At 49.9% G+C, this 13504-nt stretch overlaps 1 protein-coding gene across 1 annotated transcript in view; it reads right to left on the bottom strand.

The window, feature by feature from the left end:
• DYSF (dysferlin) overlaps positions 1-13504 on the bottom strand; it is a 123448-nt gene that overhangs the window by 86785 nt on the left and 23159 nt on the right. Inside the window, exons 4-11 of the mRNA XM_081960009.1 lie at positions 12749-12854; positions 11391-11505; positions 9615-9802; positions 7469-7597; positions 4631-4693; positions 3688-3738; positions 2765-2795; positions 875-990 (exon numbers count right to left, since the gene is read on the bottom strand). Coding sequence (XP_081816135.1) covers positions 875-990; positions 2765-2795; positions 3688-3738; positions 4631-4693; positions 7469-7597; positions 9615-9802; positions 11391-11505; positions 12749-12854 — 799 coding nt within the window. The remainder of the gene's footprint in view (positions 1-874; positions 991-2764; positions 2796-3687; positions 3739-4630; positions 4694-7468; positions 7598-9614; positions 9803-11390; positions 11506-12748; positions 12855-13504) is intronic.

Raw genomic sequence — 13504 nt, forward strand, 5'->3', positions numbered from 1 at the left:
AGGCTGAGCCAACCTTTGAGCCAGACAGGATCCAACTGCCAGCAGTGGGCAGAGTTTGCCTGCATTGCTGCAATCCAACCACTGCGTCACCAGGGCTCTTACATGTTTAAAATGAATGTAATCATTTCTACCATGATTTCAATGAATGCCAAGTTTTCTCGGGGGGCAGGGGGGGGGGTTATAGGATCCAGATGTTACATATTGCAAAAGAAGAGAAAGTTCGTAGGTCAGGTTGAACTTTGAACAAACTCCGATGTGGGTCGTTTTCTTGCAGCCCCAACTAGGATTTCATTACCCAGGTAGGTAACATCATCAAACACAGAAGGGAGGGGGGTTGGGGAGGATGAATGGGGAGGGGGAGGGGGAAGAGGAGGAGACGACTGTGGGGGTCTCTCTGAGCTTGGTTGTTTTCTTGCATCTCATTACCCAACTAGGTAACATCATCAGTGGTAGAAGGGAGTGGGATTAGTGAAGAGGAGGAGGAGGAGGACAGTGAGGTCCTTCGTGCTCTCTGAGCTTGGGTGTTTCCTTGCAGACATTTCATTACCCAGCCAGGTAACATCATCAGTGGCAGAGGTCTGTGCCCGCCAGATCCAGGGCCGATCAGTATCAGATGAACTCTATGATCGTCCTTAATTTGGAGCGTCTCGCTCTCCTGCAGGACAGCCCCACCCAGCCTCGGGGGGCTTTTCCGTGGCCTTCCAAAGAGGCAGCCCCTCAAAGTCAGCCCTCTTTCCCCATGAAGAAGGGGGCCTTTGGGGTCGGAATAGCCCCTCTGTTGCGCTGCGGACCTCGCTGGGAGACACAGAGGCCCCTTTGGGGGGGGGGAAATCCCTTTGTTCCAAGCCTGCCCCCCTTTCATGGAAATACTCACGGGGGCTTCATCCCCAGGACCCAGGACATACAGGCTGACTTTCAGGTAGCCTCTGGCGCCCACCGAGAAATCCTCACCATCCGACAGCAGCAGCCACTTCCGGAGGAAGCAATGCCCTGGGGGGAGGGGAGGGGAGGGGGAGACCTAAGTCACATTTATACCCCACAATTCAGCCCCCCCCCTCGCCGTGTAAAATGGTCTGGTCAAATGAGGGGGAATGATTGACATGAACAATCCGTGCTCCTTTTTTGGCAACGAAGGGCTCCAGAGGGGGGTTCCTACTGGTTCCGATTGGGTCGGATGAATAGGTAGTAACTTGGGGGCCTGGGTCCCTGGAACCGGGAGCGACCCAGGCCTGCCACGGCCCCAAACCAGTTCTCCTATGGCAGCCGCCATCTTGGTTTTCAGTTCTGCCCACGCACAGAACAATTTTCATTGCAGAAATGTATTTCCCCCCCCCCTTTTAATGTTTTGTGCATGCGCAGACAATTTTAGGTGCAAATGTGCGCATGCGCAGAGGATGCACTTGGCGTGCGCGCGAGCAAAACTAGAGCCCAAGGGCAAAAAAAAAAATCGCGACAAACTGGCAGTGATGCCAGCAGCAACCGACCCCTGCCAGGGGTGAAACGGTACCGGTTGGGACCGGTTCCAGTTCCGGTGGTCGCATGGCACAGCTGATCGCCAGAACTTTTTTTCCCTACTGGTTCTACAGCTGTTTCCCCCCCCCCCCTCTGGCTCTTCTGCTTCCTTTGGCAGACTCAGAAAAGGGTCACAAGCGCCTGCGGTGTGCAAGCGCACGAGAGAGAACCAGCAGCCGAGGTGGGCTCCTACTGGTTCAGACAGGCTCGGCTGAGGAGGTAGTAACTGGGCCGGCCACGGCCCCGAACCGGTTCTATGGGCAGCGCCTACCTAGGGTGCCGCCATCTTGTCTTCTGCTTCTGCGCATGCGCAGAAACATCTTTTTACCTATCGCACGTCCCTGAGGGAATCGGCTGTAGCAGAAGCCTGGACTCCAGAAGCGCATTTCGCCCCTGGACCTTAGGTCATACAACAAGAGTTTAAAAGGCGTCCTGGACTTATAACCACTTGCTTAGTGACCTGGCAGGGCGGTTGCTGTGGGGAAAAGAAGCGGAGGAAGGAGGAAGGGCATGTGTGCATTTGTAAATGTAACTAACTAAAAAAAATAAAGCAAAATATATAAATACAGGTAGTCCTCGACTTACGACCACCATTGAGCCCAACATTTCTGTTGCTAAGCGAGACAGTTGTTAAGTTAATTTTGCCCCATTTTACCACCTTTCTTGCACCAGTCGTTAAATGAAACACTGAAGTTGTTAGGGACATGGATGTTAAGTGAATCTGGCTTCCCCATTGACGTTGCTTGTCAGAAGGTCGCAAAAGGGGATCATGTGACCCCGGAATGCCGCGACCGTCATAAATCTGAGTCGGTTGCAGAGCGCCAGAATTTCTATCACGTGACCCTGGGGATCCTGCAATGGTTGTAAGTGTGAAAAATGGTCGTAAGTCCTTTTTTTCAGTGCCATTTGAAGGGTCACTAAATGAACTGTTGTAAGTTGAGGACTGCCTGCGTCTAAATGGTTTGGAGGTCATAACCCCCACTTGAAGCAGCAACCCCCATGCAGCCCCCAACCGGCATTTTGCTGAAGGAACTTCCTTTGTCTTCTACTGGTATTGGGGTGGGGGGGAATCACAATGTTGTCACTCCTTTTTTTCTTTTCCTTCCACGCTTCTTTTCCCTTTGACTTTCTCCATTTTTCCTTTTATTTGTATGATTTTATCTTATCATCAACTAAGGACATTCCACCATGTTTTCCTGTTCCTTGCTAACGCCACCCGTTCAGTTCTGGCAAGTTCCTAATTTCCACTCACTGGGTTCAGCATAAATTGTCCCAACGTCCACCTGGAAGACACAAACACAAGGACCCTCAGGCTGCAGCCCCCTCATTCCTCAACCCCACCCACCCAACCACCCAGGACGGGCAGTCAGACCCCTCCCGGTCAATGCTCCAACGCTGGAAGTTTTGAAGAAGAGATTGGACCGCCATTTGTCTGAAATGCTCTAGCTTTTCCTGCCCGAGCAGGGGGTTGGACTAGAAGACCTCCAAGGTCCCTTCCAGCTCCATTATTCTATATTCTGTTGTGTTTCTGTCGATGAGGGTGGCGATTAATTGCTTTGTGACAGTGCGGCACACAAGACACAGGAAAGAGGGTGACGGCTGCACACTACGCCAGGAGGCCTGGAGGCTCTCCAACCAAGTTTTCCCTGTAATTATTTGGAGTAGGGGTCTTCAAACCTGGCCACTTTAAGACTTGTGGACTTCAACTCCCAGAATTGGGAGCTGGCTGGGGAATTCTGGGAGTTGAAGTCCACAAGTCTTAAAGTGGCCGAGTTTGAGGACCTCTGATCTAAGTGGGGAGATTGCAGAGGAAGGGATTACAAGAGAGTAAATTATGCTGGCTGGGGAATTCTGGGAATTGAAGTCCACAAGTCTTAATGTGGCCCATTTTGAAGACCTCTGATCTAAGTGGAGAGATTGCAAAGGAAGGGATTACAAGAGAGTAAGCTATGCTGGCTGGAGAATTCTAGGAATTGAAGTCCACAAGTCTTACAATGGCCAAGGTTGGAGACCTCTGATCTAAGTGGAGAGATTGCAGAGGAAGGGATTACAAGAGAGTAAACTATGCTGGTTGGGGAATTCTGGGAGTTGAAGTCCACAAGTCTTAAAGTGGCCAAGTTTGAAGACCTCTGATTTGGAGGAACAAAAGGGCTGGTTAGGGAGGAAAGGACTTACCCGGAATTCTCCGATGACAGAGTCCGTCCGAAGGGAACGAGAGTCAACAACCTGGAGGGGACACAAAAAATGAGCTTCCACGGAAACAAGGTGTCCTCAGATGCCAGCTGACTTGCTGCCCCTTGAGGTGAGCTTAGCATTTGGGGCAAGAACCAACCCTCCTTGTCCGCACCAAGATGGGGCAAGCTTTCGTGGTCCTCCTACAAGCCCTCGTGAACTTCCAGCCAGGTTGGGCAGAGATTTCCCAAGATTGCGGGCATCTCACAAGGGTTGATGAGATTGCAAAAGATGTCAGAGGATTTGGAGATACTCAAAAGGAGCCAGTTGATTCCCCCGTTCAAATGGTGCCAGGGAGAAGAGCAGAACAAGGGGAACCATGAGATCTAGCACCCCCTTAGGAATGAAAACCGGCTGGGTGACTTTGGGCCAATGACCAGGAGGTGGTGAGTTCTACTCCTGCCTTAGGCTGGGAGCTAGGTGACTTCCCTCTGTCTCAGGCCAACCCACCTCACAGGGTTGCTGTTGTGGGTAGAACCAAAGGAGGGAAGCGGTGGCTCTATTCCAGGGGTGTCCAAACTTGGGAACTTTAAGACTTGTGGACTTCAACTCCCAGAATTCCCCAGCCAGCATGGGGCCAGCATGGCTGGCTGGGGAATTCTGGGAGTTGAAGTCCACAAGTCTTAAAGTTCCCAAGTTTTGACACCCCTGCTCTATTCTTTGTAAAACTAATAAAAGTGGGATGCAAATATACAAATGGGGAATGAAATTGGGGAAAACATGGGAATTCCCACAAACGTGGAATGTGCCTCCCCCGATTACAGAAAGCTGCCATGGCCTCCCATCCTGTGGATCCTGTGTGACCCCATGCACCGAAGAGGAACACGTCCCACACTCCAGGATACGTTCTCCGTAAGGGAGGGCAGAGTCCCCCCAACCCACTTACCGTGAGAAATATGGGCTGGTCGAAAAGATCTACGGGGGACTCAAAGACGTTGAAGAAGAAGGTCTGCAGGAGAGAGAGAGAGAGAGAGAGAGAGAGAGGAGGGAGATTCAGCTGCACCCCCAGAAACCTTACCATGGGGGAACCGACCCCAAAGGAAGAGTCGCACACAGGCAGGGGGTCCTCTGCCCCACTCACCCCCAAAGTCACCCAGGTTTTAAAAAATCACAGGACAAGAAGGAGCAATTCTCACAACCAGGGTTTACAGTGAAACTCCTGCATGGAGTTGGCCAACACATTCAGGCACACTGGATGTGCCCCCCGTGGCTTAACCGTGGCCCTGTCTAACAAGATGGCATTCAATGGAGAGAAAAGTCAGGCTCTACACTTAGCCAAGGAAAACCAAATGCACAGGTAGGGATTAAGTGAAACCTGGCCCCAAAACAGCAACCGTGAGAGGGACAACTACCATATTTAAATGGTAGTAGACAACCATTTAAATATGAGCCAGCAGTGTGCAGCAGCTGCCAAAAAAGCCAACACAGTTCTAGGCTGCATCAACAGAGGGAGAGAATCAAGATCACGTGAAGTGTTAATGCCACTTCATAAGGCCTTGGGAAGGCCACACTTGGAATATTTGCATTCAGTTCTGGTCGCCACGATGTAGAAAAGATGTGGAGACTCTAGAAAGAGGGCAGAGAAGAGCAACAAAGAGGATTAGGGGACTGGAGGATAAAACGTATGAAGAACGGTTGCAGGAACTGGGCATGTCTAGTTTAAGGAAAAGGACCGGGGGGGGGGGGGGGTAATAGGATTTGTCTGAAATGGCCTAGGGCAGTGATGGGTAACCTTTTTATAAAGATGTGCTAAAATTGTGTGTGTGCGTGCTAACGTGCCCACCCAACTGCGCATGCACGCACAATCCCCTACGTGGGGGGGGGATTTTCAGCCTCTCTAGACTTCGGAGGCTTTCCTGAAGCCTGGGGAGGGCAAAACGGGGCTGGGGGAGGCTGTTTTTGGAAAGCCTCCGGAGCCAGAGCCTGAGGAGGGGGAAAAACGGCCCAACAGCCTAACCGGAAGTTCAGGAACAAACTTTCGATTGACCTGTTGGGCCTGTTTCTCGCCCTCTCTGGGCTCCAGAGGCTTTCCTGAAGCCTGGGGAGGGGGAAAATGGACCCCCACCCAGCCCTCCGGAAGCCTGAAAATCAGCTTGCATGCGCATGCGCCCCGGAGCAGAGTGCTGGCATGATCCGCGTGCCATTTGTGGCAACCGTGCCCTAGGTTCGCCATCAAGGGTCTATGGTCTCCTGCCTATTCAGGGGGTTGGACTAGAAGACCTCCAAGCTCCCTTCCAGCTCTGTTATTCCGTTAACCTTGAAATGGATTTGCAATTCACCAATTTTCCTGAATCATAAACTTAGGGTTGATTTCATCCATTATTTTGTAAGTGCCACCACATTCCAGCCTCCTGGGAAACTCCTACAGGTGCCAGAACTTGGATGAAGTCATGTTTGCTAAAGCTCAGGAACACACAAGCATACACAGAGAGACCCAAACACACAGCACACCACACCAAACCAACACACCACACCAGAGGTGGGGAAGGGGGACTGGAGCATTGCCCGTTTGCCAGCCCCTTCCCTCTTCCTCTGTCGCTGCCCCAGGAGAAGACAACCCAACCCAAAGGATGAGGCGACCACTGGGGTTTTTCTGGGGTTACTTTGTGAAGAGGATTTCAGCTCCATCCCATGCAGAGTGAAATGAGCCCCCTCTTTGCATTTCTTGCCTCGGATGAGGAGAGCACATCTTTCCCCTTCTATCCTGACCACTTTTTACAGAGGCACGTTTTGAGAACGTTTTAACAAACTGTATCCCTGTTTGGTTTGGTGGCAACAGTGCCTCAGATAGAAAGTCCCTACAGAGAGTGGCGAGGACGATGGAGATTATAGAAAGCTCCCTTCCCTTTATTTATAAATGTCTTTTTCTGTTGCTGCCATCTGAGAGCTTTGAAGTATTTCTGGCCGGAGTACCAGATTCTGGAACAGCTTTGCTCCCTAGGCCACCCGTCTCGCAAACTCCCAAGATTTGTTTTTCTCCCCATGTACATGGATACATCCCAACTAGACTGGGTTGTTTCTCTGTGTCACATGATGTATGTGTGTGCATGCGTAATATTGTATTTGTTTGTTTGTTTGCTTATCTTGTCATGTTTATGTCTATATCAGAGGTGGAGACCCTTTGAGAGCTGCATGCAATGAAATTCCATTTTAATGCATGCCAATGAGTAGAGCATTCAAAGCAGTGATGGGTTTCAAATTTTTTTAGAACCTCTTCTCTGTGGCCTGCTTTGTGGGAGTGGCTTGCCAGCCATCTGACCAAGTGGGAGTAGCTTGGCAGTCATGTGACTGGGTGGGCGTGGCCAACTTGTAAAATGTGGTGAAACTCACTTAACAACGCTCTTGCTTAGCAACCAAAATGTTGGCTCAGAAACTCTGGCATTTGAAGCACGCAAGTCTGAAAGCTGTCAAGTTACAAGACCCTTGCACCCCTAACCCTTTAGGGAAAAAAAAACCCAGGGGTGTTCAAACTTGACAGCTTTAAGAATTTAAGGTTTAGATAGGACTCTTAGAGGCAGGCGGGGCGATTGGTGAGCCAGCCAATCAGTGAGCGGTGGGCGGGGCAAGCGTGGTGCGGACGGGCAGGGGGGGGGAGCTGGAACCGGTCCTAAACGGCACGGTAGATTTGTGGAACCTCTTCTGTAGAAGAGCTTAGAACTGGCAGGAGCCCAGCCCTGATTCAAAGTGACAATAAAGTTATTCTAAGTTCTAAATCTTTTCTCACCTCGTCAAAAAAGGGACCGTTTCCTTTCCGGATGCGTGTTCTCTTGGTCTGCCCCACCGCCGTCACCTTCACCACAGACTTGAGGTTGACCCCAGAGAGCTGCCTGCCTTCAATGACACGCACCCGGATCTAGAAAGGTGAAGGACAGGAGAAGGAAGAGAAGAGGCCATCAAGGTCTCAAGGACAGGCCAGTGGGGCCCGTGGACTCTGCCGAGCCCTCGCCTCAAAGCAGAAAGGGAAGGAAGCGAAGAGGTCCCAAGGCACAGAAGAGCCACCAAGAATGGAAGCAAAAGCCTTGGAGATCTCTCTGTTCGGCGCTTTGGTTCCAGGTTGGGTGTTTGCCTCTTTCTCTAGCCAAAATCCACAGTGTTCAGCACATTTATTTGATCCAAACAGTGGGAAAGATCTACGGCTCAGAGTTGGAGTGTGGGGCCCTTGGTGCCTTCTGAGCTGGGTGGTTTCCTTGCAGACGTTTCATGACCCAACTCGGTACTTTCATCAGTGCTAGAGGGAAGTGGGGTTTGCTCTCTGTTTATAGACCAGTGGTTTGCCTTATTTTATTTATTTATTTATTTATTTTATTTGACTTATCAGTCGCCCCCTCTCCGCAAAGGGACTCGGGGCGACGTACAATCAAAACAAATATACAGATATGGCATGGAGGAGGTGACATCAATGCTTAACAAATAAGATTCCAATAAAAAGCCACTAGGTTAAAATAAATAACAATACATTAAAACAGTTAAAATAATTTAAAACCCCAAAATTTACATTTACCGTAATTAAAATTGCCAGGGAGGTTAGAAAGTTCTAGTTTAAGCCAGGCCGGCTAGTTGGAACAGGTGGGTCTTGAGTTTCGTGCGGAAGGAGCGAAGATCGGTCGTTGTCCTGATATCTGGGGGGAGGTCGTTCCAGAGGGCTGGGCCCATCACAGAGAAGGCCCTACTCCTGGGCGCCGCCCTCTGACACTGCCTGGTGGACGGCACCCGGAGGAGTCCCTCCCTGTGAGAGCCTTGTTTGCATTGGTGGGAGAGTTCTTAGTAGTTCCTTGATTAGGAACTACCTTAACTCTAATCCTAACCCTTGATTAGGGGAGGTCCTTGCCAAAAATCAAATTCCCGCGTAGGCTCCTTGGTGCTCTCTAAGCTTGGTAGTTTCCTTGCAGATGTTTCAACACCCAACTAGGGAACACCATCAGGACAAAGGAGAATGGGGTTTGCTCCCTGTTTATATGCACATTTGCCCTGCCAGTGTTGTCAGGGTGTGGTGTCCTCACCCTTGGTAGTTCCTTGATTAGAGTCTTGTTTTCTCCCTGATTGTTTGTCTGGATGGAAGAACCACCAAGAAGGGATCCTAGACCTTCTCCTACCTGGCAGAAGAACAGACTGGTTGGGTGTCTGGATGAGTTCCTCTCCTCTTCCTGCCCCAATACAAAGTATCTAGCAATATCTTCCAGCCATGCTGGACCCCTGGATGTTCTCCAGAAACAGCTAGAGTCTCACCAAGGCTCATCACCTGAAGCCCCTTTGCCTTCTGAAAGGGGGCAGAGACCCTCTTTAGATCAAGGGCAGAGCCCACCAACACCTGCATGAATGGTAGCATCTCCCGAGACCTTCACAATCGTTGCCCAAAGGTGAGCTTGAATCAGTGGTGGAGTCTCAATTTTTTTACTACCAGTTCTGTGGGCGTGGCTTGGTGGGGGGGTCATGTGACTGGGTGGGTGTGGCTATGTAGTCATGTGACTGGGGGATCAAAAGACAGAAACCCACTTCAACAATGTCCTGCTGGAGCAGGGTTGGACTAGATGACCTCCAGGTCCCTCCCAGCCCTGGATTATCCTCTGAAGCTGCTTCTAGTGCCAGGTTTGTAGTCCTTCCTTCTTCTTTGTCCCTCCCTCCCTCCCTCCCTCTCTCCATCCCTCCCTCCCTCCCTTTCTCTTTCTTTCTTTCTCAGCACTCCACCCCTGCAATTCTGGAGAACCTGTAGTAAAAAAAAATGCTTAAAACTTTTTTAAAAAAACTTTTGCTTAAAAAAGTTCTGAAGGTCAGCTGTGCAACATCCAATCATCAGAACTTTTTTTTAAAAAAATAGTATTTTTTACTGGCCCGAACCGGTAGCCTTTCACCCCTGGCTTGAGGTTGGTCACCTGGAAATCCTGGGGTTTGTTGGGGAGAAGCTTCCGGGGAGTGCTTTTCCTTCTCCTGCTTGCGGGAAGAACATGAGACGGGGGCCTTTTGGGCAAGGAAGGCTGATCGGGGGCAGAGGGTCTCGCAGATGGCTCGGCTTCCTCTTCAGTGCCCAGCTGGTCCTCACTGTCTTCTTCTCCCCCTGTATCTGTGGAGGAGGAGGAGGAGGAGGAGGAGGAGGAGGAGGAGGAGGAGGAGGAGGAGGAGGAGGAGGAGGAGGAGGAGGAGGAGGAGGAGGAGGAGGAGGAGGAGGAGGGTGTTTAGTCTCAGACTTTTCAGGGCAGCTCATAAATGGCCCTCTAAGCAAAGCCACACCAAAGGAGGCAACGTTCGTATTGCAGGATTAAATTTCTAAGAATGGCCAGGAAGGTTGTTGTTAGGGATGTTAACCCTAGGCTTGGCTTGGCAATGTATATAAGCGATGATTACTTTACTGTTACTTTAAATACTTAAGAGTTGCAGTTGGTTTGTTACCTCAAGCAGCCATAAGAGGGAGCCAGAATGGCTGTTAGCTCTCTCTCTGTTTTGTTAGATGCTGGTCAGTGTATTTTGAGGTATTGTGGTTTGCTATATTTTGTGTACTAGACTGATTATTTTGATAACTGAATTACTGAACCGTGTATGACCGGACTCTGAATACCTCTATACTTCTACATAGTAAACTACTATATTTTTCTACTATTCAGTGTCTCTGTATGCTGGTTTCTGCGTGTTCTTCCACATCACTCTCATTACGCTTCTCTGCATGCTCGCTCTCCCAACGGGGAGCTTAATTACTTAACAGTTGTGATAAACTTCAGGGACTAAAAAAAAGCAGGGAAAACAAGTCAGGTGGGGAAAAATACATTTTGTATCAAACTGATTTAGGGTTTGATTGTAAGGTATCGGAAAGACTAGAAGACCTCCAAGGCCCCTTCCAACTCTGTTCTTCTGTCATTCTGTCATTCTGATATTCTTTCTGATTAACGAAAACAGAGCCATCACTGGATGTTAGCCATGATGGGACCTCAGCTCGGACTTTGCTTCAGCTGCCCAGTTTGTTTGTCCAGTTCAGATCTTCAAGAGGTCAGAGACATCGGTGGGCATTGCCAGCCAGGTTGGAGGAAAGCAATGACAAAACACACACAAAAATCCCCCCCCCCACATCACAGTTTCCTTGCTCAGCTCCTGGTCTCCATTGGCCTTAAGGGTGACAGGCATTGCAAAGCATAAACCAAAAAAGAACATTCAGAATCAAAAGGGGGGAAAAACTTTATTCTGGCCACCACGGTGTAGAAAAGATGTGGAGACTCTGGAAAGAGTGCAGAGAAGAGCAACAAAGATGATTAAGGGACTGGAGGCTAAAACATATGAGGAACGGTTGCAGGAACTGGGTATGTTTAGCTTAAGAGAAAGAAGGACTAGGGGAGACAGGATAGCAGCGTTCCAATATCTCAGGGGCTGCCACAAAGAAGAGGGAGTCAAACTATTCTCCAAAGCCCCTGAGGGCAGAGGACAAGAAGCAATGGGTGGAAACTAATCAAGGAGAGAAGCAACTTAGAACTGAGGAGAAATTTCCTGACAGTGAGAACAATTAACCAGTGGAACTACTTGCCTCCAGAATTTGTGGTTGCCTCATCACTGGAGGTTTGAAAGATCATATTTTTCTAGAAGACCTCCAAGGTCCCTCCAACTCTGTTCTTCTGTACTCTATTTGCCCCGGGACAGAGTAAGGCTGGGATGGTTCACCTCCTTACCTGTCACCGTGTCCAGCTCAGGGAGAGTCGGATTTGGCTCCGGAGGGGCGAGAGGAGGGATGAAAGGAGCTGCTCCAGGAGGTGGAGTGTAGGAGACTTGGAGGATCAGGCACCCCTGCAGGACAGAAAGGATTGGATGAAGGATGTGAAATGGGAGGGGTTGAGTGCTCTCTCAAAAGGAGGCTCAGGTGCAGAGGCTGGGACAACCTGGTCAGACAGGACCCCCTTCAAAGCAGCTGCTTCTTCATTCAGGCTGACGCAGCTGCTTTAAAGAGACCCTCTGCCTGAAAACACGACTCTCACGTGACGATGGGGGTTTTCTTTTTTTATTTATGCTCCGCACCACACAAATCAGAAAAGCCGCTGCAATGACAACTTCCAATCGGTTAACAACCAAACAATTAAACCCACCTCGGATCTCCACTTTGAAGAAAACCATTTGTCAGCAATGGTGTAGGGTCTCCTGCTAGAGTGGAGGGGTTGGACTAGATGACCTATAAGGTCCCTTCCAACTCTTGTCAATCTGTTAAATACGCAATCATCGTTCCTCATCGAAACAACACCCCACGAGGGGAAGGAAGGTGGGCTAACGTCCACCGTTAAAATGAAACAGGTGGCAACTTAGGAACTGTCACCATTATGGGAGCTCCTTCCCGAAACCTTTGAGTTGGGCAAGGAAGATAAATTAAAGCCAACCCTTGCTCGCTGCTCTTCCAGATGTTCTCTAGAACAATGTTCCTCAAGCTTGAGACCTGAAGGCGGGTGGACCTCAAGAATTCTGGGAGTTTAAGTCCACCCATCTTCAAGGCACCAAGGTTGAGAAACGCTGCATTAACACCACGGACCTCCCCACGTGGTCCCACTGCACCACCACCACCCCCATAACTCCTGGGAGACCTGGAGCCATTTTGGTTTGCTGCCCCAGCCTCTTTCCTCCAGAGCCCAGACGAGGGGTGAAATCCAGCAGGTTCTGACAGGTTCTGGAGAACCGGTAGCGGAAATTTTGATTAGTTCAGAGAACCGGCAAATGCCACCTCTGCCCGGCCCCAGAATTCGGTGGGAATGGGGATTTTGCAGTGTCCTTCCCCTGGAGTGGGGAGGGAATGGAGTGTCCTTCCCCTGCCACGCCCACCAAGCCACGCCCACCAAGCCACGCCCACCAAGCCACGCCCACAGAACCGGTGGTTTTAAAAAATCGAATTTCACCACTGGTCCAGATCAAGATTTCTCCACCTTGAAGATGGTGGGCTTTCCGCTCCCAGAATTCCCCAGCCCCCCCACCATCAGCAAAGGGTGCGTTTCCTTCCCACCGTGGGCAAGGAGAGCCCCCTCCCCCGTCACTCCCAAAGCGGACTTACCCCCGTGTTCTGCCTCTTGGCATCCAGCAGAGGGGCATTGAAGCTGGCAGCCAGACTGGGGGAGGCCAAGACATCCCGGAGGGGCACCTGGGCTTCCCCCAGAAACCTGTCGGAGAGGAAGCCACCGAATGTGAGTGTGGCAGATAGTCCTTGACTTACAACAATACGTTTAGTGACCGTTCAAAGTTACAAGGGCACTAAAAAAGGCGACATGACTGTTTTTCACACTTATGACCATTGCCGCATTCAGGCCAGTATTTATGATGGTTGAAGTCTCCCAGGGTCATGTCAAAAGCCAGAACCCAGAACCTGGGGGAAGCCAGGTTCACTTAAAAACTGTGGGGCTAGATTAACAACTGCGGTGATTCACTTAACAACCGTGGCAAGAAAGGCTGTAAAATGGAGCAAAATTTGCTTAACCGACGTCTGAGTCAGCAACAGAAATTTTGGTCTCAACGGCTGATAATCAATAGACAGAAACCATAGACAGACAGACAGACAGACAGACAGACAGACGATAGATGGATGATAATGATAGATAGATAAATAGACAGATACATAGATAATGATAGCAGATAATGATTGATAGATTAAGTGGATGGATGGATGGATGGATTGGTAGATAGATAGATAGATAGATAGATAGATAGATAGATAGATAGATAGATAGATAGATGGATGGATGGATGGATGGATGGATGGATGGATGGATGGATGGATGGATGGATGGATGGATGGATGGATGGATGGATGGAT

The sequence above is a fragment of the Natrix helvetica genome (genome assembly GCF_964273705.1).
Source record: "Natrix helvetica genome assembly, chromosome: 7".
Lineage (NCBI taxonomy): Eukaryota > Metazoa > Chordata > Lepidosauria > Squamata > Natricidae > Natrix > Natrix helvetica.